This window comes from Ammodytes marinus (assembly GCF_949987685.1).
Source record: "Ammodytes marinus genome assembly, chromosome: 9".
In the NCBI taxonomy this organism is placed as follows: domain Eukaryota; kingdom Metazoa; phylum Chordata; class Actinopteri; order Uranoscopiformes; family Ammodytidae; genus Ammodytes; species Ammodytes marinus.
Window position 1 is genome coordinate 16,506,945 of NC_137213.1, and position 25,537 is coordinate 16,532,481.

At 40.7% G+C, this 25,537-nt stretch overlaps 1 protein-coding gene across 4 annotated transcripts in view; it reads right to left on the bottom strand.

Annotated features, from left to right (window-relative positions):
- The window catches only part of kmt2cb (lysine (K)-specific methyltransferase 2Cb), an 87,757-nt gene that overhangs the window by 30,904 nt on the left and 31,316 nt on the right, over window positions 1–25,537 (bottom strand). For 3 of the 4 annotated variants that reach the window (XM_080034675.1, XM_080034676.1, XM_080034674.1), the window contains exons 10-26: window positions 24,984–25,098; window positions 19,439–19,614; window positions 18,861–19,237; window positions 11,579–11,659; window positions 10,578–11,284; window positions 9,100–9,222; window positions 7,548–7,664; window positions 7,146–7,250; window positions 6,259–6,363; window positions 5,957–6,138; window positions 5,322–5,486; window positions 5,112–5,218; window positions 4,885–4,956; window positions 4,536–4,748; window positions 4,035–4,154; window positions 3,619–3,744; window positions 2,635–2,765 (exon numbers count right to left, since the gene is read on the bottom strand). In XM_080034675.1, the coding sequence (XP_079890801.1) occupies window positions 2,635–2,765; window positions 3,619–3,744; window positions 4,035–4,154; window positions 4,536–4,748; window positions 4,885–4,956; window positions 5,112–5,218; window positions 5,322–5,486; window positions 5,957–6,138; window positions 6,259–6,363; window positions 7,146–7,250; window positions 7,548–7,664; window positions 9,100–9,222; window positions 10,578–11,284; window positions 11,579–11,659; window positions 18,861–19,237; window positions 19,439–19,614; window positions 24,984–25,098 (3,022 nt within the window). The remainder of the gene's footprint in view (window positions 1–2,634; window positions 2,766–3,618; window positions 3,745–4,034; window positions 4,155–4,535; window positions 4,749–4,884; window positions 4,957–5,111; window positions 5,219–5,321; window positions 5,487–5,956; window positions 6,139–6,258; window positions 6,364–7,145; window positions 7,251–7,547; window positions 7,665–9,099; window positions 9,223–10,577; window positions 11,285–11,578; window positions 11,660–18,860; window positions 19,238–19,438; window positions 19,615–24,983; window positions 25,099–25,537) is intronic. The other variant, XM_080034677.1, reaches the window with a different exon arrangement.

Below are 25,537 nucleotides of genomic sequence, written 5' to 3' on the forward strand. Positions count from 1 at the left end.
TAATGGAATGTGCTTCACTTTGTTGGACTTCAGGTTAGACTGAAATCCCCCTACCATGGTGGGATCAAGATCACCAGTGACAGCTGCCGGTGTCTTAATGCACATCACATTTCTCTGCATTGGCCAACAAAAGGTGACGCTGGTATATCGGTTAGAGACAAGGGGCCTTGAAGCCAATCTCCAGCTTGTGTGCGTCACATTCATAACCGAGACAGAAGCCATTTAAAGAGCATGATCAGGGATGAGTATCCTCTACAGAGAATTTCCTTAAGGCTGTTCCTCTTTCAAAAGAGCTTACAGAAAGGGGCACTGTGCACCAAAGTTCTGAAAGTGGTTTCCAGGCAATGTACTACGGACTCCCAAACTTCCCAAGGGGAAGACCAAATGCATTTTATGAAGTTATGGCATGACAAGACCCGACAATCTGTGCATATGTATGCGAGGCTTGCATAACAATAAAACAAAAATAGATTTGCAATCAACCAATGGAACAAGCTGTTAAAAGGAATGTCTATTATTTTTAATTAACAAATGTGCCTTGTTCAATATGCAATGTTTAAAATATGCTACTTCCGTTAACAAAATTGAGCTTGATAAAATAAATCAATCTGATTATTGATTATTAGTAAAGCTAATTATATGTAGTCAGGGCTGTAAACTAGCGGTCGCCACTCGCCAAATGCGACCAAAATATTCCCCTGGCGACTTAATTTTGGAGGGATACATGCCACTGGGGCCGATGGTCGTGCTCTTGCGATAAATTATGCATGATAGAACAAAACATTGTAGTAGCAGTAAACTGATAAATTATGACGGTAGCAAACGTCAAGCTAAACTGGTGATTTGTTGTGTGTCACACTGAAGTAGCTCCCCCGACGAAACGTAGCGTGCGCGTCACTGCCACAGAATGTATAAGAAGAACGCCGCTCTTTAAAAGTTTTGGCGCAGCAAAAGCAGTTTGAGCGCAGCAATGGAGCTCTAAATAGATACTGGATCGGATTGGTCCCATTTTTAGTTCTGATGATAAGTAATGAGTGTAGGGCTGCAACAACGAATCGATAAAATCGATTAGTAAAAGCGTTGGCAACGAATTTGGTCATCGATTCGTTGAGTCGCGCGATTCATAAATCACTTGCAGGCGCGGCACTGTTTACATCCAGCCGCCGACAGGTTCATGCACACCCACAGCGAGCCTTCACGTGAAGCGGTGCGGGAAAGCTGTAGTGTGAGCGGCCACAGCTTGTATTTTGGTCATATCTAACACTGGATTGTAGGCCTATATAAAAGTGTTGTACCTTTGCTGTATTTGGGTTAAAAAAACTCCTTCAACTCAGTATCCGTCTAGTCCAAACAAACTCTGTCAGCTGCTGCTGCTGCAGACTGTGTGCAGACGGGCTCGGAGAGTCGGCATCGGCACATCAACAGACATTCAAAGCAGCGGCAGTAATCACACAACCGAACGGTGTAGAAAGTCCCGTCAGTTAAAAATAGTAATCCAGTTTTTAAATCCATGTTAAAATCGGAAGGATATAGAGCTAGTTAGCTTAAAAAAAGTAGCAAACATGTCAACTGTGATGTGTTCAGGCCGGCTCAGTAATATGATTGATGTGTTCAAATGCAACACAAAAAAAAATAAATTTTAGATTTTGGCGATTTTCCCACCAATATAAAATAGATAGTAAAGATGGAATTATGACCTGTTTAATGTCCTATCTTGAGCTATGATCATATCAGCAATTAAAGCAATAATACAAGTTCTATTTCAACAAAATAATAGAAAAGTATCAATAGTGATATCAATAAAGACTTGGATCGTTAAGGAGTCTCAAATGGTATCACTATCCATAAAAATGAATGATCTCCTGTCACCTGAGAGAAATTAAGATGATTTATTTTTTTTAACCGTTAGTATTTACCGGTTAAAAATCTTATCGGTCGACTGGTTTACCATGGACATCCCTTATATACTGTATAAATGTATATCATACATTGTATGTTTTTTTTGTGTTATCCCAGTTAGGTTTATTATTCATTTTTTATCATTTAATATTACTTTTAATTGTTCCGGGACATTGGAGCAATAACCTGGTGTTTTGACACTGCAGTCTGCACTGTTTTTTTTAATCCGATTCATCGAAAAAATAATCGGCCGATTAATCGATTATTAAAATAATCGTTAGTTGCAGCCCTAAATGAGTGTTTCCTTTGTCACAGTTTTGCACTGTTAAAGTTTTAAATGTGCAATGTTTGAAATGAAATGAATGAAACTAAATTAATATAATATTAAAATGTATTTCTAAATATTACTTTGGCCTCTTTTCTAAGCATGTACTGCTATATAATACTGTTATCTCAATGAAAAGTACTGAAACAGATGTATATATGCAACAAAAAGAGGCAATTTATTATTTGGCCGGTAAAAAATGTACTTGGCCGGTAGATTCTTTCATCTACCGGTCCCCTTGGCAGGTGAGCCAAAAAGTTAGTTTACAGCCCTGTATGTAGTGTACTAATGTACAAAATTGAGAAAGAATTTCTAAATAATTCAGCCGAATGTTTTATGAACACAGAATAGTTACAACTGTCACTGATCATAAACTGAAATGAAAATGTGCTACTAAAAAGGTTACAGACCTGTAGGTAAGCGGGAAAAGCTTCTTCCAGTTTTGTTTTCTTTTTTCGGTACCGCTTCTTTATTTTCTCTGGGATCTCTGGTCCAGGAGGCATCTCATCCACAGGAGTATCAGGCAGAGCCTCTGTCCATCCTACAACAAAAGGTAAAGGATAATACATATGGATATATATATAAATATATATATATATATATATTCATTCTGTAATAATCTATATCTATATATATATATATATCTATATATATATATATATATCTATATCTATATCTATATATATATATATATATATTTATTATTAGTAGGGCTGTCAAAATTAACGTGTTAACGCAGGGTGAATAATTTCTGGAATGAATCCATTTTTTTTAAACACAATTAACGCATGCGCAAAAAGACCCGCCCCGTGTGTCCCACACGCTCTGCACTACAGTCACTAGCGTTGTGGCTGACATAGGATCATCTCTGCGCGTGGCCAAACATAGCAGCAGGCTAGCCTATGTTTTGAACTGCTAACAGCCACGTCTGTGTGGCAGGCGGCAGTTGCTGTCGGGAGCAACAGGAGGAGAGACATTGTCAGCTTTGTTCAGTGCACGGAGGACACAAATGTCTGCAGTTTTCAGAGGTGTGTGTGATTAATAGCCTGAGTGGCATCAACATAACGTCGGCTTTCTGGCACAAATGAACAGTCCCCCAAAATGTGGACACGCGCGCACACACACACCTAGGCCTATGTTTTAGTTTGGTTATAATCTATTTTCAGTATTAACACCATCATTTGGATTTTCAATTAATAAGAAAACAAATTTAAATGTATATATCCACCTTCTGTCATTTATCTTTTTGTTCCTATACAATATAGAGAGAAAATTCAAATTTTTCTGGCATATTTCGAGAGGTAGAATTAATCATGATTAATCCACAGCTACCCTGTGATTCATCTGATCAAACATTTCAATCGTTTGACAGCCCTAATTATTAGTTCACTGACCCTCATCTTTTACAATAGGAATCTCTGACACGGAGCCAGAGGAATCCTTTCTGCAGAGGGATCGTTTGGCCTTCCCCGGACCTTGACCTGGACGGCTCCTTTGGCGGACCATGAACCCACCAATGCCTTGAAAGTAGAGGTTATCGTTTCATTAGCAGATAATACATAAACTCAATACAACTCATATCATGCCACCACCTTGACTGTCATAAAAATGCTGTGAGAGATTTGAGTATGAGTGCACTGTTCTATTAATTGTCCATTGCGTTCTGCATGAAGGCTCAGGAACCCTAGATAGAGCCCTCTTTACATCAGAGGCCCTGAGATGGCAGTGCTTTGTTACAGCTTCAGCGTCGGGCATGTACTGCACCATTTTACGCTTCAGAGGAGCTGTCTCCTTCAATCAGGTGCCCTACCCGGCCGGTACGGTTTCCTCTTCCTCTTCTTGCCCGCGTCGGCCCCCTTGGAGTCGTCTTCTGCTGGCTCTCGCTCAAGGCTCGAGTCAGACTTCGCCTCACAATCCATGAGCTCCGCCTCTGCAAAGGGGAGAGCACATTGATGATGAGTGACAGGCCTTCAGCAGAGAACACCCCAGCCAGGCCCCTCAACATAGCACCGGGGTCATATCTATATGACTTCCACTCAGTGGCAGGACATAGGTCTGATTGAAATTGTGTTTACCAGCTCTGATACTAATTACCTTCATTCCAGGGAAGCTATTCATTTTTTATTCAAATGAATGGCCAGTTTTTTTTCAGTTCTGACTTAGGGAATTCATTTTCATTTTTTGGCTAAATAAAAAGGGCATTATTATTATTATAGGAATTCCAAACAAATAATGAGTATTGTACCAGGGCATGGTGCCAACATTGATAGTCCCATGTTACTTTTGTACCAATGGACTTGTGCAAGAGTACCTCGGTTGTCCTCCATGTCTTCATCTCGAGAGAGCTCTGAGATGGGGTCTACCGGCGCCTGAAGCACTGCCACGCTGTTCTGGTTGATGATCTTTAGCTTCAGCTTGGGTTTGGGCTTCCTGCGCCGTGACGCTGTGGCAGATAAACTCTGGAGCTGGCAAAGCCCCGACTCTGTCAGGCAAACTCCATCCTGGGTGTAGGTCCTTGACAGATCTGAAAAGGCCAGGGGACAGTCATTTTTCTATGAGCTTCTGATGTATAAGCTAAGGTCAAATCAACATCTTGTCAAAAGAAAAAGAAATTCTCTGTTGCCGTTTATAATCCAACGAGTTTGAAGTTGTGAACTCACCCATTTCTTTAGCCTTTGTAACAATCTGCGTCATCACTACAGGCTCAATAGCGTCTCTGGCCTTGGTCACAACTGCAGCAGCACAAAAGCCAAATAAAATAAAACAGTATGAACAGGAAGATCAAAAGTCATAGTTAAGTCTATTCACTCTATAGCAGACTCCAAAAGAAAAACACTATGTAAAGTAAAAAAATATTTTCTTTTTAGAGGAATCACTGTGCTCGCACCTTTAGTGGTCTTGAACGCTCGACACATTGTGCAGTCAAAGCTGCTCTCTGCAGCTTTCTCTACATCTTCCTCTGAATGCAGACTCTGACAAGATGCATGGAACCATCTATAGATAATAGAGAAGGTTTAGATAAGAAACTATTATGTTAAAGACCAGGTCTCTTAAATGACAAGGTTTGTATACATTTTATTTTTTAAGCAGTGCACACCTGTCACATTGGCGGCATTGCAGAATAGTGGTGCCTTCAATGTAGTCCACCAGACAGATGGGACATGTTGCAAGGCTGGCACACGGAGCACACTGGGTGTAATTATTTTGCCATTCACACCTTAGGCCGGGGGTGGTGGAGCCACACTGGGTACAGGACACACACCTGCAGGAGACAGGAGGACAGAGGTCATTCAACACAGGTTACTTCCAAGAGGATAATGCAAATTAACTCTGGCCTACATATATCACTTTCACATATTTTGACGGCATTTAGTTTGTTTATTGATACCTGGAGAAAAAAATGTGGCTGATTTTAAATTTAACTTTGGTAAAATGCCTGAATGACTTAACTATAACAAACAACTGGTTGCGAAATGAAAGAAATAGGCAGCCATGTAACAATGGCAATCAGCAGTTTATATACAGTGCACATTGATTTCAGTAATACAGTTTGATTGTGCATGGATGTTGGTGAGTGGTGTATTCACAAACACTTCAACGGCAGTGATTTTAGCTGAATGTCTAGAACAACAAACAACAGTGTTCAATATGTGCAATTGTTTTTAGTAAACAAAAAAAACAAAACCTATTTTATTTGCTAATTTTAGGTGAGACGACTATGAATGATCTCACCATTTGCACTTCCAGCTGTCCTTGGGCACGTTCTGCAGCGGAGGGTCCAGGCAGTAAGTGTGATAGCTGATGTCACAGTCGTCACACAGCAGCAAACGGCCTGGGTCTGTGGCCTGGCCGCAAGCCTCGCACACTGTACACTCCAGGCAACGCCAGCCTTTACTCAGCACCACCTTGGTGATCTGTAAAGGCAACAATGAGACATTTATATGTAAGTCTGTGTATGATAGGACATTTTTTTTATTTTGCCATGTACTCAAGTATACTGCCTGTGCGCTGTACAAACTTGATTGTAAATGTACCTTTAAGCCAACGCAGAAGGGATGGTAACACTGGCCACACTGAGCACAAGCCAAGAGACGGCCCTCTGCACCGAGGCCAAAACTCCCACACACCACACACATGTCCTAAAAAAGGAAGAATCATGAGTTTAAAGCAGTTTAATTTAGACAATGGCATTCTATAGCTAGAACTAGAACAACCTCCAGTCTCATTTTTGTTGTTAAGATTCAGTTTGTCAGACCACTACTTTGCCATAAGCGCTCTATATGTCCTATATCTTCAAATATAGCTGTGCATAAAGCATATTGAAACGCAAGTTTAAAGGAATGCAGGTCACATTTGGAAACATTGGCCTTTAAGATTTTTTTTGTCTGTGAGTGAGCCATTTTCAGTCCCTGCTTAACACTCACATTCAACTGAACAGTCTCTTGAGTCCCTTCCCATTTCACTTGAGACAGTCAGGGGCTGATGCCTTGATAAGAAGCCCCTTAGCAGTATTGTTTCATTTTCAAGTCAATTCATATAATAGTTATTCTCTTATTTCTCTTTAAAAATACAGGACTTAAACCTCTCTACAGTGCTAACTTTGTAATTACTACCACCTATAATGCCTTAATGAATGTTTGACAGTTGCTAACATTCACTTCTTGTTTACAGAAGTAAAATTCAGTAGAGGAACTTTATTTTGAAGGCAGACAGTAAGAAACAATAACAATTCAATATGATCCTCCTGTTTTATGTGAATGCATTTCCTGCAGGTGCTTGGCAGCATCTCATCAACAACTAATGATCTGCAGTGGGATAGGTCTTCAAGCACAGATTTCATTTCAGGCCATCTAAGTGAAAGCAGAGAGTCACGGACAAGGACTCAATACGAAATACTTTTAAGAATCAAATAAACAAACACCTGTTTCAGTGTGAAACTATCATTGCTGGAAAATATGACCACGGTGTTATGCATGGCGCTATCCTCCTCCTCCTTGACTGGGTATGGCATTTCTATTGTGGTGACCTGTTCAGAGAAAAAACAAATACCCACAACAATAATCAACATGACATACCATGACATAAGCAGTATAATCATTTCCCATATTAACTATTATTCACAATTAATTCCTTCTTTTGGGTTCAGTGGCTCCTCCAGAAATGTGTAGTTGTTTTCAGCATAGAATAAAACTAGCAAACAATTAACTCTTGCAGTTACATTAATGATGCAAATAAAACAACAGCTAGCTGGGGGGAAAAACAAGCAGTGCTGTGCATATAGCTCAATATTTTTCAATAATGTCTTCCAGCTGACAGCACATACCCCAGGGTTGATGCTTGGACTGGCTCCGTTCTTGCCTCTGGCCCTGCCACGTCCAGCTCTACCTGACAGACCAGCCCCTCTGGGTCTCCTCCTCCCAGGGAATCCTGAGCCTCGACCCTGTGGAGGAAAGACAACAATCAGAAAACGTGCACCTACGGGGAGGATTAAGACAGGGTAGGGGTGGAAGTGTCAAAGACAATTTCACAAACTACAGTGGACGAAGCACACGCTTTCAAAAGGTTTTCTTAGTTTGCTCAGTGGACCGATTTAAAGGTTTGCTGAGGCAAACCTTTCAACCCTCCCGATTTCAGCTGTTAGGTCTGTACATTCCTGACTAAACAGGCTGCACAACAGCAAGAACACTGTTAATCCGGTTCTAGAACGGTAATGTCACTCTTACTGCAAGCGCAGACTACATGACCGGTGATTTCAAGTAACTATGTTGGCAGTGCTATAAATCTAAAAAATCTTTTTAATGAAATCTCACATACCAAATCTTAACTTTAAAGAAATCTGTAAGATATGAACATCATATGCTCAACAAGAAGAAAAAAAACCTACTTCAATTAATCAACCTTATTCTTTATATTTCAAAAGGTTCATGGAAATCACTGTTATTTGAGAGGTACACTATGTTTCAGTCAAACAGCCAGCAAGTTAAAGAGCCCTCTCTCAAAAAATACCTCAAAGCCTGTTGTTGTAACAATGCGAGTTCCACTGTGCCTTTGCCACATCTCAAACAGAAGGCCTCTGCCTAATCATGACTGTCAACCTTAAGTCTAACTCAACCTTCCAGCACCTGCCTAAAAATCCCTTCCCATTTACCTGATATTTGACACTGTTCCTAAACCAAGGCTCCTCCCCATCCACTGTTCCTCCCAATAGAGGCATAGTAGTGGATGAAATGTCAGGATGGTTTATATCGTTAATGTTAGTATTGTTTAGCATCTATTTTTGGTTTTTGGTCTGTCTGTTTTATAATGGTGTCTTGTAAGCCCTTGTGGGCTAGGCATGCTAATGCGTGACACAATAATAAAATATTCAGATCAAATCAAATCAGTAGTAACATTGTGTTTAACCAGGACTGGACCCTTACCACAGTGAAAAAGTTAACCTTCACCCAGCTTTGCTAAGAGTAATACAAGTAACCATGGCAACCAACTGCCATCAAAATCAGCAGAGATGAAATAAAAAATATGAATGCAGGTTTGATATGGACAGAGAAGAGGAGAAGAGAGCAGACTAGACAGCATGGCTTACCAAGAGGAAAACTGCACTCAATCAATACGAAGAATGATGAGCCAAACATTGTGCGGACTGTGGATTTCTTGCCCTTGATTTCACAAATCAACAGCAAAACCAGCTAAACCCACTGTCAATAACCAGATCTTTCAGTTCCACTTCATAAAGTCATCATGGTCTAAAACATCTCCTCACATTCACTAATTGTAGTTAGTGTAGTAGTTAGTGTAGGCTATGATATGACATCACAGGTCACTTGGGTAAACAGAGGGCTGCCAGAGGCCAGCTGCTGCCCTGCCCCAGTATTTACCACTCTGATGCTCCAGCCGGGGCTGCCAGAGGACTGCCTGGTCTTTAGGACATCCCACCCCTCTGTTTGGTCTGGCGACCAGGACAAGGGGGAGCTCACACTGCTATGAGGGCTCCATGCACCCTAAGGTAAGGGGAGGGACGGGTGAGAGAGAGAGTGAGAGATAGGGAGGGCGACAAAATGCAGCAACTTAAAAACAAAGCCAGCGAAGAAACAAAACATATAAAGAAAGATGTTAGAGCGATGTAGTGTCTTTTTAATGTAGCCATTTGGGAGCTACTCAATACACATCCATGTATACAAAGCTACAGTGTTAGAATGCATCTGATTGTGAACAGGAGAGAAGTTAAAAGGTTTTGTTCTGTGTTAAAGCCAATCCTTTGAGTTCTTCATGCATACGAGTTAAACAAGCATGTTTCTTAAAGACGCTTCATAAAAGACAAAACTGGAGAGCTGTATTAGTTGCATGTTCAAACAGTCAAATGTTCCAGGCCATCATCATACAGCAGGAAAGAGGCCCTGTAACATTTCGCCATGACAACCGTGTACGTTTGGCATGTTGACAAAACAAGGGGAATTGCGTAAGGACGGCAACACATGAGCGCATCAGATTAAAGCATGCTGGACTAAAAAGGAGCAACATACAAATTTCTAGAAGAGATTTCCCTAGGCCTTGTGTAACAAATTAGCTTGAGCCATTTAATGTGTATTTAAGAGATGGGATATATCTTGGGAAAAAAACACATTTTGCAAACTAAATGAGTCTACCCTCACCAGCATCATTCATAATATATCATAGCCATGGGGGTGATTACTACTATTATTTGTCTGAAAGAGTCTACAGCCACTTTAATATAATCCACATGTTTTAAAGATACTGGGACACTAATAAAAGAAGATTAAAGGTTTTTCTCAGTCGCTCTTCTTGACCCACAGATGGTGTAATATGGAGATAACTAGCACATGGCAATGGGCAGTTTGTGACTTGATGAATGCTCATCTCCGATAGGACAATGAGGTGCTGCATGTTTGTAATGTGAACATGAGATGAACAGTGTGGCTGCAGTGTACCACAGAGGTGGAATATGGAGACGACTTACTATGTAAAAGGTGTTCGAGCCATTTAAAAACATGATTTCCAACTGGTAATGAATCAATTAATATTTGAGTTCTGCATGAACACCGTGCGGCACAGAATCATTGGCCATGCTGTCCTCTTTCTGCTATGATTGCATAGTGTACTGCAATGTATAACTGAAGAACGTATCCTGAACCGTAAGCTGATTCAACCCAACCCATGGCCACCAGAAAACCCTACCACCAGAGCCAAGAGTACACTCACACACAAGAGCACTAATTATTAACCTACACACCAGGGGTATGTAACTTTTTCTGACTCGCATGCCTTATTCCCTGTCCCCAGCCTGCGACATGAAACACGTCAGTGGTCTTCTATGACATGATATCCAAATTCCTACCTGTTTGACCCGTGGCCTCCCAGGTGAAAACTTCCTCTTGGTTATGGCTGGCTTGCCCATTCCAATCTTAGGGGTGAGTGGTATTAGTGTAGTGGTGGGTATGACACTGCTGTGGTCACCCAGTAAAGGTAGGATCTGGTTCTGTGGTGGTTCTCTGGGCGACATCCCTCGGGCCAGTGGTGAGGAGTGGGAAGGAGAGGACACCATTTCAGCCAGCCTTTCCATAGATGACTTCAGCGGTTTTTCCTCTGACGACAGGCTGGAAAGCGACATATTGGGCTTGCTCTCTGGTGACGTGTACATCTCCCCTGATGTAAAAGAGGCCGAGGGCACAACAGTCTCCGTCAAGTTCCTGCAAAGTTCTTTTGGAGCAGTTTCCAGGAAAGAAGAAGCCCTGACTACGTCCACACTCGAAGGTTGGGGTAATAGCGAGACCTCCATTGGTTGGTCCGTGAAAGGTACTGATGCAGTACTTGGTTCTTTGGTGGTTGAGATGATGGCCTTAAAATCCTTTGTGCTGGGGTTGGCAATGCCCTGCTCAGGGCAGGCCTCTGTCTTTGCTGGTTTGATTTGTAACGTGGTGTCCTGTGTGTGTAGTGCCTCCATGGAGAGCTGGACTGGAAAAGACTCCGACTCCTGGCTGGGAGTCGTTGAGGACGCAGGACTCTCTGTAGATGTAAGCTGGGCTCGTGCTGCTGGTTTTGTTTCTATAGGTGGAAATAAAATGCAGTGGTCAGAAAAATATGGATGTCTTGACATGAATAGATGAAAAATTAAAGAAGTGGAAAAGAACACAATGTTATGATAACAGATGTGATAAGAAAAGCAGACTGTATTTTGAATACAACCTGTATGTTTACACAGCATTTTAACAAGGTAAATAAACAGTGAGCAAAACTACTAACACACATTTTTTTAAAAACACTATGATATAAAGGCAAATACATAAGGCTTCCCACAATGCAGATTGAGTACTAAATAAGTAGGCTGTGTGAACTAACCTGGTTGGAATTCCGTTAGGATTTTGTTGATAGAAGACTCAGTAACCTGCCTCTCGACGACTTCTGCTCCCACTGAGACTTCTAAAAGAAAGTATATTCATTATCAAACAGATTTACAAAATAAAATGGATCATATTAGGGAAATGTCAGGCTTGGAGGCCCAGCAGTCAAACCGTCTGAGAGAAAGGATACATTTCTGCTTGCATCCAGTCTATCCAAAATGTATTTTAAATCTAATAGTAAAAAGAATACACCATGACATGCAGTCCTAAGTGGTGGGAACTTTACTGTTAGTATAAACACTCGAAAAAGGTGAACATGGACGATTGTTCTTTATAACCTCTGATTTAACACATAAGACTTTGTGTAGCAGATCACCAGTTATCTCAATCCAATAAATGGAAGAATTAATTTTATATGGCTCAACATTAGCATTAAAAATAAAATAATAAAATAAAAAAAAACTACTTTACATTATATGTGGATGGATTTCAATGCTCAGATTTAATCAACTGTTGTATTAGCCTTGAGAAGGATGTGACAGGAGTGTTACTGTAAAGAGGGGGGCTTTCGAGTAAGAAGCTCTCACAATGAACAAGAGAGACAACAAGGCAAGCCTTTATCATAGGCAACTTTAAGTAATAATGTAATGTAATGTAGTGTGTCTTATCCACTCACTCCATTTGATTTTGTATTGTCTCTCTCGGTTTTGTTTTGTCTTAAAAGACATTAATGCATTGGACTAGTCTGGTAAGGCAAGGCAAGTTTATTTATATAGCACAATTCAGACACAAGGCCACTCAAAGTGTATGAAGGTATGAATAGAACTAGTCATTCCTGGCTATCAGGCGTCTACACATCGAGCCAATATTCTGCCGGACGGCCTCTGACCGTACAGATAGCCCAGTCTTAAGGAGGAGGCGCCCACCATTTCACTCCACAAGTTCCCATGTCACACTGAAACACTGACACACACATGCACCTGCTAAGCATCTCTGCCAGGGAAGGGAGTAACCATGACAACCAACATCCCAGGGCCTGTGTGTTCTGGGCTCATGACTGTGCAGCTTGCAGGTGTTCATCCGGTGCCGATGCCAGAAAGTCAATTAGGAGATGGGCCTCCAACCATCTCCAGCCTTCAACTATTGACCAAGCTGAACACACATTCTCATTCATATCAACACCCCACTTCCTGTATCTCCTACAGTGAATAAGGTGATAGTTGATATAAATACAGGGCTTTGATTATGCAGCAGAGGCACAAAGTCAGGTCTAGCTCGCAGTCACGGCATGGATCTAACAGCATGTGTGGGTTCACGGTAAGCCTGCTGATAAAACCCAAGTGCTGGAGAGTCTCGGCATGTGATAAACCGCTCTGGTTAATGACTTTAATTACATTTGTGGGTGGTTGGCAGCATAGCCAAAAAAAAAGAAGAAGCAAATATCTAAGTAAATTTCAGCACACAGGGTTCGTACAGCTTTTTAAGAGTAAAATTCAAGCACTTTTCCAGCACTTTCAAGATAAAATGTCAACTTTTTCAAGGAAGCCGAAGCTTTAAATATATAAAGGATATAAATAAATGCTTATGATTTCATACATTGCCTTATCTGTAAAATGGGAGTGTTCATAATATAATGTGTATGGACAATCACCAAATTGCAGTATGGCCCTAAGGAGACCTTTATCAGTTTAGTTCATATGCCAAAAATGACCATCTATCAGGTTAATAACAACATGACTATACTTGAGCAATATCACATGAGATGGACCATATTGTCACTCTATATCAGTGCTGCTGTGATTCGGTCGAAAATGCCATAATGGTAATCAATAGGTCTTGATGTAGGAAATGGTTACTAATTAATAACTTATTTCACACACACACACACACACACACGTAAGAAACATGTAAGAATAACAAAGGGCAAATACAGCCTTTGCACTCCTTTTTCCCCCCGGCTGAATTATACAAATATGTATAAAAGTATGCCTAGATATTATATATTTAAATACATTCTTGAGCTTGTGTATGACCAGACATTTTCAATATTGCTAGGTTGCCAGATTACAGTTTGTGTATGTTGGTGTGTTGCCAAAAAGTGATCCTCCCAAAACGGTCTTTCAGTCAAATAACAAAAAGGTATTTAAGCCAATATATGTCCATGATTTCAGAACGTAAATGGGACTAAGTGGGCTCTGGTCCAATAAAGCATCAGTACAAATGGCGTTAGCATTAACATGCTGAGACTGTGGACTGATTACTGAAATCTCTTTTTGGTAGCCACCGCAACGACTGACAGCAAAGATCTTGTTGGATCTTGGTTCTGTAACTTATCACTACAGTGTGACTAATGGATTAGGTTATACAACTTGTTATGGGAGCTGCATCGAGCTAACCCCGCTGAGGGTAACATCACGTTACAATGAAGTAACCCCCGAGCTTACGTTATCTAGCTAACGACATGAATTTGGAGCCGGGCTCCAGACTAACCATTTTTACTAGGAGCACTGGCGCCTCTAACTCAGAATTTTTAGGGGCGCGAGCAGAAAATTTAGTGGCACACCTTAAACAGACCTGCAACGCAGCTATTCAAATGTTTCCCAATTTGAACTATATTAGGTCAACTGATATTGTATTGCCAGCATGTTTTAAAACACACTGACAACAGATGATACAGTTCATTGTGTTTTTGATTTTGTATCACCATGTGAAATCCTTCAGACATTCCTTTAGGAAAAGGCATTTCTTTTACCTATTTTCACCACAACCCCTTCTACATCGGATGTTTCCTCTATCCCTGCTTCCTGTAAGGAAAATCGTTATTGGCCCAAAAGTAACTAGAAACTAGATGAACTTATCAACTAATTTGCATAATATTACAAATTAACTAGGACGATTAGCATATTTACACACTCACTTTACAAACTTTTTTGTTGCCATATATAATTATAAGGTTGTATTTTTTATAGGAATGCAGTGGCCTATTGAAAGTGGACCTATGAAACAATTTACTAGTTTACAAACGTCACCTGACAGCTGTTGTACAGAGCGGACACGGTGCTGTCTGTCTGCTGCAGGTGGCGGGGGGCTGCCATGGGGGCTGCCCGAGTGAGTGCTGTCAGCGCCGCGGTGAGGAGGAGAGTACAGCCATTGCTACTCGGCTCTGGTGAGCGCGGTTTTAAAAAAAAGTTGCGAGGTGTCTCTGGCATTTAACAGCCTTATCGCTATGGCGGAAAGTCGGCAAATATAGCGGGGAAAGTCAGCAGTTTGTAACATGTTAAAGACAGCGGGACACTGAGAGGAGAGAAGGTCACGTCATCCGGGGCGTTGATTGATCACTCGCGGACTGTCCACTGTCTCTCTCTCAAAGCACAATAATAATTTAAAAACATTTTGTCTTTCGGTCGCGCGTGCCCCTAGTTGTGAAATGGCGCTCGCACGGTCTCAAAAATTTGGTCGCAGTCTGGAGCCCTGATTTGGAGCAGTAGCCTACATTATTGAGAACTAGCAGGTCAGCTAATTGCTAACGGTGTTGAGCATCAATTTAGCATGCTATTTATTTGTATCAACAAGTCATTAACACATACAAACTCAGGATTTGGTGTAACTTACAAAGGAGAACATGAATGAACAGTCATCCAGAGTGACATTGTCTGATAAGTTTTACTGATTTACCTTTGGCATGACTTCTAAGTGCCGATTCCCCCATTGTGAACAGCTGGAGGTAGGCTACTTTTTGCAGACAGTACAGTCGCCTATGCCTGCCGGTTATTAGGGCCTCGTCATAACCAAATGGAAACGGATATTTGATATGAAAGTATCGGGAGCAATAGGTCCATGAGCAGCGACTCGTGGTTCTGGATAATTCCTGGAGCGATCGCCAGGTGTGGCGCGTGTCCCAGGAAAGAAAACACGGGGAGCAACTGCACTCGTGCATACAAGACGGCGGCTAAGAAAACATTGTGACAGATTTTTTTTTTAATTTACAGAATAAAAAAAATGAAAATATGAGTTGAATTACGACACTGGTCAATAAAGAGAAAATCCAGCATTTTCCAGCACAGTGTTCAGATTTCAAGCACATTTCAAACCTTGAAAACACTCGATTGAAAATCAAGCATTTTCCAGACTTTCAAGCATCTGTACGAACCCTGAGCACATTATTTAAATTGGTGCAGGAATTTCAGACTGCAGACACCACAAAGATCAAATATATTTTTTTCTTTTCTTACTTTTATGAAACCAGCAAGCTTTTTCTTGATTGGAAATGACACAGGCTTCTCCCAAAAGATATTAAGACGATGTACAAGAGGCATCATTGTGAAAAAAATAAATAAATCTGCTTTTATTTACATTTGAACAAAAAGTGGCATGTCCAAAATGATTCATACCCTTCTCAATAATCAAAAGAAAAAGCCTTTATTTGCTATTACAGCAATCAAACGCTTCCTATAATTGCTGACCAGCTTTTTGCATGTCTCCACCAGTGTTTTTAACCATTCATCTTTGGCAATGAGCTCCAACCCTTTCAGTTTGGAGGGTCTCACTGCCATCACCCTGATCTTCAGCTCCCTCCACATATTCTCAATTGAATTCAAGTCAGGTCTCTGGCTGGGCCACTGTAAAACGTTAATGTGTTTGTCCGCTAACACTTTCTTCACCACTTTTGCTTTGTGTTTTGGGTCGTTGTCGTATTATTAAAAAAATACAAGAAGTTCTGCATGGTGGGAAACCTATGACGACGTGGTCGGAAGCCAAAAGTTATACCTGTACTGGGCAGGAGGATAGTGAGAGAGGTGAAAAATAATCCTAGGATCACCACCAAGGTCATCCTGGTTAATCTTGGCTCTGCTGGAGGCAAAGTTTCATGGCAGACAATCCAACAGATACTGCACACTGCTGGGTGCCTTGGACGCAGAACAAGGAGGATGCCGCTTCTCCAGATAAGGCACACAAAAGCCTGCTTGGACTTTGCAAACGCTCATCCGGACAAAGAAGAAGACTTCTGGTCTTCTGTTTTATGGTCAGATGAAACTAAATTGAATTGTTTGGCCACAATGATGTATCCTTCATTTGGCAAGAAAAAGGAGAAGCCTTCATCCCTAAGAATGCCATACCCTCTGTCAAACATGGTGGTGGGAACCTAATGCTTTTTTTTTTTTTTTTTTTTAGCCAATGGACCAAGGAAACTAATCACAGTAAACGGCATCATGAAAAAAGAGCAATACATCAAGATTCTCAACAACAACATCAGGCAGTTGGCAGAGAAACTTGGCCTTGGGCACCATTGGACATTTCAGCAGGACAACGACCCAAAACACACGGCAAAGATGGTGAAGAAATGGTTAGCAGACAAACACATTAACGTTTAAAGTGGCCAAGCCAGAGTCCTGACTTGAATCCAATTGAGAATCTGTGGAGGGAGCTAAAGATCAGGGTGATGGCAAGAAGACCCTCCAACCTGAAAGAGTTGGAGCTCATTGCTAAAGATGAATGGGCAAAAATACCAGTGGAGAGATGCAAAAAGCTGTCCAGCAATTAGGAAGCATTTGATTGCTGTAATAGCCATTAAAGGCTTTTCTATTGACCATTGAGAAGGGTATGAATAATTTTGGACATGCCAATTTTTGTTCAAATGTTAATAAAAGCTGAAAAAAATGTTTTCCCACAATGATGCCTCTTGTACATCGTCTTAATATCTTTTGGGAGAAGCCTGTGTCATTTCCAATCAAGAAAAAGCTTGCTGGTTTCGTAAAAGTAACTTTAAGTAAATATTTGCCAGGGGTATGAATAATTTCGGGTTTGACAGTATATATAAAAAAAAAAATCAAGGGAAACAGAATTATAAGACTTGTAATAAAGTACAACTTCTCATTATAAGGCTCTTAACATAACCCCTCAAAAAGCGCCTCTTAAATGTGTGCAGATTGCATTGACACACATGTATGAAACCCCATTGGGGGAAGCATCGTCTTGCCAGCTAAATCCAATGATGAAGCAGTTCAAGACCACAGGAGAAAGATAGTAAAATGAGAGCGCATGTGTACGGAGAGTCGGGTAAGCAAGCCGCGTGAGCAATCATGAATGAGCCAGCGTAGCTCCAAGGCAGGGTTTGCAGACATGGGATCTAACAACATCACCATCGTGCATCTCCTATGCCGTCTCTGCTGCCAGTGGAGTCTGCTGTCTAGACAGAGAGTGGGCAGCGCAGCTACCGCTGGCATCCCCAGCTCACCGTTAGTTAGTTTCCCTGATGATCAACTCCAATGCAAGCAGGCCTCACTCACATGGACCAGAGTGGGGATCCAGCCCTGTGCTTCACACTAGCAGATACAGCAACATTGTGCAACTCAAGAGTGTTGGTACAGCTTGCACCACAGTGAACATGTGTTGTAAAGAAGAGTTCACTAGGAAGATGGTGCTTCTTCTACTAAAGCCTGGTTTCCACAAAGCAGTGTGGTGCGGTTTGGCACACATTCATTTGCTTTTCCACTGTCAAAAAGTGGTGTGGTACAAAAATTAGCGAACCCTGCCGCACCTATTTTTGTCACCCCTTCGTTGGGGTACCAAGCCAAAATGTTATTCTAGGTTACACATGTATCATATAGTTACTCTCTTAGGGAGTAGAATGTAGTGTTAACAGGGAACTCAAGCTTAGATATGCACTAAAGTGAAATATGAAAAAATAAGTGCTCAAGTATGAGTTTTTTAGTTCACATAGACTGGCAACACATATTACCTCCCTGGGAGACAGGAGATAGAAACAATGCGCTTTTCATTTTCAAATCACAGTTACAAAGAAAACGGTGTTGCTTTAATCTGTCACTAGAAGGAAACCATCTGGTTATTGGGGAGTCCTCAGACAATCCTCCAAAAAAAAAAAAAGAGTTTGCTTTTCTCTGGTCTTAGTCCAACAAGTGCCAATCCTTTCATCTGCAACAACTGTGACTCTGAAAACTTCACGGCAGCACAATTCTGTGTTGCATTGACAAAACTTTGAACTGCTTCTGCTGCTGGCTAGAGACTGAACCAATGAACCCTGAACTACAAAGATTCCCTTTCATTTGCCGTCAGATAACTTGGTGCCTGCGTGAATGAATTTGTGTAATCAAAAGAGTTGCTTTTCTTGGCCTGTCCTTGCAATTACAAGATGTGATTAATGTACTGACAAAACAGATTAGAATCTCATGAGGGACACTTGGGCATTGAGGAAAATAAAGCCTTCAAGATGACACAAGGAAAGATATCAGAGCAGTTGTCTTTCTGTGTAAAAATCTAACCTTTTTGGAACAAAGAAGACCCACCAGGCTTCTGGGCTGACGTGGCCGGCTTCTCCTCCTGGAGGGTAGCTTGAACAGGCTCTGGATCCGAGTGCAATGGAACAGAGAGTAATTCCGGTTTGGGGTCATTGTGCATTTCAGGAGGCAGCCGAGTGCCAGGTTCTAGGTCTGTGTGCTTTGTAGCCAGCTGTAGGCCAGTCTCAGAGTCTGTGTGCATGGAGGCTGGCTGAGGGCTGAGCTCTGGGCCTGTGTCCATATCCTCTGCCTGTAGCGGCTGCTCTGCAGCAGGAGACCTGCAGTTGGAACAAACATAGTCCTCTCTGGGGTAGATTTCTGCTTGGCCTGAGTTCTGACGCTCACACTCCAGGTGTAGCCATCTGAAAAGAGTGCACGCAAATTTTTTTAAGGATTCATTCGACAGGGATCTCCTAAAATGAGACATTTATAGCTGTGGTTTTAGCTAGTGTTTTCCCTAGTGTTACAAGGGAACATACATTTGCCACTGGAATAAAACTACTCCTAAAAAACTAGAGTGTTGCATGTTTAGTATTTTAAGTTACATAACAAATGTTACTTACCTCTTACAAGTTTGGCAGAGGAGTACATCTTTGTGGTGCTCAGGGTCCAGGATGCAGGCACACATTGGACAGCACAGAGCAGGGTCCTGGTTTTGGATGCAGTTTTCACATAGCAGGCTGGTGTGGTGCCATTGCCTGCTGGTTCGTGTTCCACATTGGATACAGACTCTGCAGTTCTGCGTAGCAAAAAAAAGCCTTCTTAGTAACATGAAATTGAAAGCCATTCAGACCCAGTGCAGTATACAGGTTTGGGTTTAGCACTTAAGTCATAGAATGGGGAATCAAGCATGAAACCTGCCCAGGCCTTCAGCGAATGTGCCTGGATTTAAAAAGCATGACTGAGTTCCAGCCGAGATTCATGAGGTAGAGCTGGGGGATGTGACTTAAACTAACATGGATATTTTTAGGCCTTCATGAAACGGATTGAACAAGGCAATTTTAAAATCAGAAGGATAATTTGTGGTTTTAATAGATGCAATTAGGTTTACACACAACAGAACAAGGGCTCTGTTGTTTTACAAAAAACGTTGGCATCAAATTAAACCTGGCTCTGGCTACATAGCTGCACGACTAGTTTCAACATAGTAGTGCAAATGGCCATCATTTGAAATGAAGGTTGATTATAATCAGACATGCTCTAGCATGCTCGATTCACTTGTTGTTGACCAATGTTTTTTATTTTTATAAATAGGTCTTAGCTATGAAAAGCCCATTCCATGTACTATCTTTTGTTTTCTGGGGGACACTGGCTGAGAGAAGTCCAACTGCTTTACAAATATAACTGGAACACTTTTGTTCATCGAAGTGGGACAGAGTGACACAAGCAAATAAACACAAGGCAATATGTTTGATGAACAATCCGCACCGACAGCGTGCACCAGCAATAGCTGTCGGAATAGATACTTTGGGTTAAGACAAGAAAAGAAAAGTGGGCATTCTGCTTTTATGTCACAGACATGCCTCTCTCACGTGCTGCTGATCTTCTTTTTTTTTTAAGAACCCGATTTTAATATAACCCTCGAACCATAACTGTACAGTCACACAAAACATCATAAGACAATATAAGATATTTAAGAAGAAAAAAGGGACTCTTTGGTGTGGGCTATATTTACTTAATCAATATTATGTTAAAATATTCAGCTTTCAAACATAATTAAATAGGTGAATACATTATTAATGTAGGGATAGTATCCTTAGTATTTTCATGCCTAAAGTATGTATTAAGAACGTAAATAATATATATTAAAACTATTTGGATAGGGATTAACACCCAATACTGAAGATATCTCATAGGGCTGTGTGACAAAATTATGCTGGACATCATTGTAATATTTGGGTCTATCTATCTATCTATCTATCTATCTATCTATCTATCTATCTATCTATCTATCTATATATATAGACCCAAATATATATTGGGTCTATATATATATAGACCCAGTGCAGTATACAGGTTTGGGTTTATATACAGTCATATGAAAAAGTTTGGGAACCCCTCTCAGCCGGCATTATAATTGACTCTGCTTTCACAAAAAAAATATAAAAGTGGTATGTCTTTAATTTACTAGGAACAGCTAAGTACTGGGATGTTTTCCAAACAAAGATTTTTTGAAAAGCAGTATTTGGTTGTATGAAATAAAATAAAATGTGAAAAACTGGCTGTGCAAAAATATAGGAACCCTTGTGGTTTTGTTGATTTTAATGCCTGTAACAGCATGTAAAACTGATGACTTTAAACACAAAGTTGGTTTGATTATGTTGTTAAGCCTTGAACCTCATAGAAATGTCTGTTTAATCATGAGAAAATGTATTTTAGGTGCCTAAATGCAAGTTGCACTTCTCTTTGACTCTCTGCTGAAGTGAGACAGAATGGGATAATCAAAACAGCTCCCAAAAGATCTGAAAAACAAAGATTGTTCATTGTCATGGTTTAGGGGAAGGCTACAAGAAGCTTTCCCAAAGGTTTCAATTGTCAATTTCGACTGTAGGGAACGTTGTCAGGAAATTGAAGGACACAGGCGCAGTGGCAGTTAAACCCCGGCATGGCAGACCAAGAAAAAAACAGGAGCGGCATAGGTGGAGGATTGTGAGAATGGTTGCACACAACCCACAGATCACCTCCAAAGACATGCAAGAACATCTGGCTGCAGATTGTGTATCTGTACATCGTTCAACAATTCAGCGCAATTTGCACCAAAACATCTGCTTTTTATAAAGACCAAATAACTTAATTTTTGTCTCATCAGTCCAAAGCATTTTCTTCCAATATGAAGCTGGCTTGTCTAAATGAGCTTTTGCATACTCCATGCAACTGTATCTGTGGCGTGGGCGCAGAAAGGGCTTCCTTCTCATCACCCGGCCATACAGATGTTTTGGTGCAAATTGCACTGAATTGTAGAACCATGTACAGATACACAATCTGCAGCCAGATGTTCTTGCAGGTCTTTGGAGGTGATCTTTGGGTTGTGTGCAACCATTCTCACAATCCGCCGCATATGCCGCTCTTGTACTTTTCTTGGTCTGCTAGACCTGGGTTTAACTGCAACTGTGCCTGTGTCCTTCCATTCCCTGACAACGTTCCTTACAGTAGAAATTGACAATTGAAACCTTTGGGAAAGCTTCTTGTAGCCTTCCCCTAAACCATGACAATGAATAATCTTTGTTTTTAAGATCTTTTGGGAGCCGTTTTGATGATCGCATTCTGTCTCACTTCTGCAGAGAGTCAAAGAGAAGTGGAACTTGCATTTAGGCACCTAAAATACCTTTTATCATGATTAAACAGACCTTTATATGAGGTTCAAGGCTTAACAACATAATCCAACCAATTTTGTGTTTAAAGTCCTCAGTTTTACATGCTGTTACATGCATTAAAATCAGCAAGACCACAAGGGTACCCATATTTTTGCACAGCCAGTTTTTCACATTTTATTTAATTTCATAAAACTAAATACTGCTTTTCAAAAAATCTTTGTTTGGAAAACATCCCAGTACTTAGCTGTTCCTGGTAAATTAAAGACATACCACTTTTATCTTTTTTGTGTGAAAGCAGAGTCAATTATAATGCCGGCTGAGAGGGGTTCCCAAACTTTTTCATATGACTGTATATATATATATATATGTGTGTATATATATATATATATATATATATATATATATATATATATATATATATATATATATATATATTTTTTTTTTTTTGTGATAAAATAACTTTAGAGAAAAAGTGTTAGCATAGTAATGGTCGTTTCCAATCATCTTTTTTCATTTTTTCATTTTACAAGATTGTACCAGCACTTCCTTTCTCTTGGCAATATACTTTGCAGCCGAGTAGACTGGCTGGCCACTCGGCGTGTTTAGGCTTTCTTTCCTCAGGCACAGCTTGCCATTCTAGTGCTCATACATGAAATACATAGACAACATCAAGAGGAACATGACAAGCGCCTTGAAACTGGAACAATCACTTATTTCTTTAATTGATGTCTACTTCAGCTAGACAAGACTGCACTCAGAACAAAACTACCATGTCATTTGGGACAGGGGTAGGTGGCATGCACCCAGGAGAAGCTAGGTAGAGTGTGTGCGTGCGTGTGTGAGGGTTGTGTTCCTCCTGTGCTGAGTCAGATAGAGAACCCAAGTGTAAGGACCTTGCGTCACCTGCTGTCTCTGTAGCCTCCGCTGCAGTAAATGTAAACTAGCTGCATGATTGACAAGCTCAACATTTAAGATGATGTGGACAGGGACACACACACACACACACACAAAGAAGTTGAGGAATCCGAGGTTGACCCAAAGCTTTTTAAAAAGATCAGCATGTGGGAGTCATTTGGTTACCACAGGAATACCACAAATACAAACCACCAAAAATTCATATTCTGAAGAGTGGTAGACATTTGTACAGAGCAAAGATTCATATATTTTTTTTTCAATTCCATTTAATACTACTGTCCACACTTTATGTTGAAATTTTATGCAGAATTATACCTGGTGGAAACAATGTATACAGCATGTTGGAGCTACAATAGAAAGAATAATGTGTAAACCATATTTACATAGCAGCCATAAAGGCCCTTGTTTTATATTGTCGTAAATAGGGTTGGGCACCGAAACCCGGTACCAGTATGGCACCGGTGCCAACATAAATGGTAGTAACCAGACCGAATAAGAACGAAAGTTTCGGTGCCTCATTTCGGTGCCGCCCCCTGCTGTAGTCACGTTTGTATTTTGACAGACTGATCGCTCTTTATGTCATGATTGATGAAGCATGTCCGCTCGCGGATGCTGTTCTGTGTACACCGAGAGCAGCTGTGAGTGACGAGAACGAGCCCGACCGTCTCGAGGAGCGCGCGCACGAGTGCTCAACAGTCGCTCACGTTCGCAGTTTCACAGACTGATCGCTCTTTATGTCAGACTATTTTTGAACGCCAATGCAATGCATTTCTTTTTGCGAATGACACGCGATCTAGCAGTATTGTCACGGATGTATTAGGCACGTGTAGGCTGACGATGAGGCAGCGGCTGCCTGCATACTTCCTCCCGTCAGCTGTTCTTTACGCACGGCAGTGGAGACGAACCCAAAAAAACACACAGCGGGACACGGCGGCCCGGTGATATGGAAACGTTTAACAAAAAACTTCATAAAGACACTTAAAATAACAATCTCTGCCCATACAAAAAGCTCTGACTTGGATAACTTTATGGAGCGATCTCTGTATAAAGCCATCCGGTAGGCTACATGTGCCTGATGACGGGCCGTTATATTAATAATAAACAGCGCTGCACATTATAACAGCATGTACATTCAAGATCTCGTATCCATCCTGAGAAGGCAAACATGACAATTTTTCTGCACAAAAATGGTTAATTTGACAACGTTAATAGTTGTGGTCTTATCTTTACAGAAGACTTCTTTGTATTTTTTTAAGTCAGTTGAATTTTGTTTCAAGTTAAATGCAAATGAGCACTGTTAATATTCCAAAAGGCTAACGCTCTTCCTTGACTGTTTTCAGTCTGTGGTTCTCATTGGGTGTACTTATTCCCTTACTGTAAATCCAATACTGCATTTAATTTCATATGGGTGTTTTATATGTGTATCTATTTTAATTTTTAAGGTTGTATTGTTGAGGTCATATGGACTCTTTCTTATCAAAATGATTACTTTTAGCTAAAGTTTTAAGATGGAGATTAGATTACCTGGTAGTCTCCACATTAATCTCCATTATTATATTGTTTGAAACAGTATTGTTGTATTAGATAGTATGTAAATTGTGTGAATTTTATTTTATTTAAATTTTAAAATAGTTTATTTGTAAGTTACTCGTAATTATATTGTTAAAATTAATTGTGTTAAATTTGGCACTGGCTATAAAAGGGCTTTTTTTTGACAGTGTGTGCAATTTGAGGCTTCAAAGTACCGGTTAAAGTACCGTTTAAGCACCGGAACCGTTTCAAAAGTACCGAGTAGTAACCGGTATCGGAAAAAACCCAACCGATACCCAACCCTAGTCGTAAATAAGTCATCCAGCTGCACCGTGAGGACTTCCCTTACCTTACATCTCCATCCGTTGGTGGGAAGAGTCTCCATAGCAGGTTGTAGACAGAAGGTATGGTAGCCTTTGTCACACATGTCACACACCAGCATCATAGTGTCCTCTCCTGGGTTCCTGAAAACAGAGAAAGAAGGGTTGTGAGAGATGGGACAGCATGTGACTGACATACTGAACGGAAACTGCAAAGAGCTACGCAGGATTTTAAGTACAGGACAAATATGGAGGATCTTCATTATCTTAATTATTTTTGTGTGATCTTCAGAGGGTTCCATGAACAAAATATTTAAAAAAAAATATTATTTTACATAATGCTTTAGTTCTCAGCTGGGCGCTTGTGTCCCTTTGATTTTCCCCAAGGTGTATTCTTTGAGACTTTTTCAACCTTCCTTTGAACCAATCTGTTTCAACTCAATGTAATCTCAGTTGTACGGCAAATATCAATAACATTGGTTAGTCGGTTAATGAATGAATCAGAGGACAACCGGCTACTTGTCTTAACTGATATATGCCCTCTGTTCTAATTTTTCAGTACAGGGATGAAGAATCCTTAGCA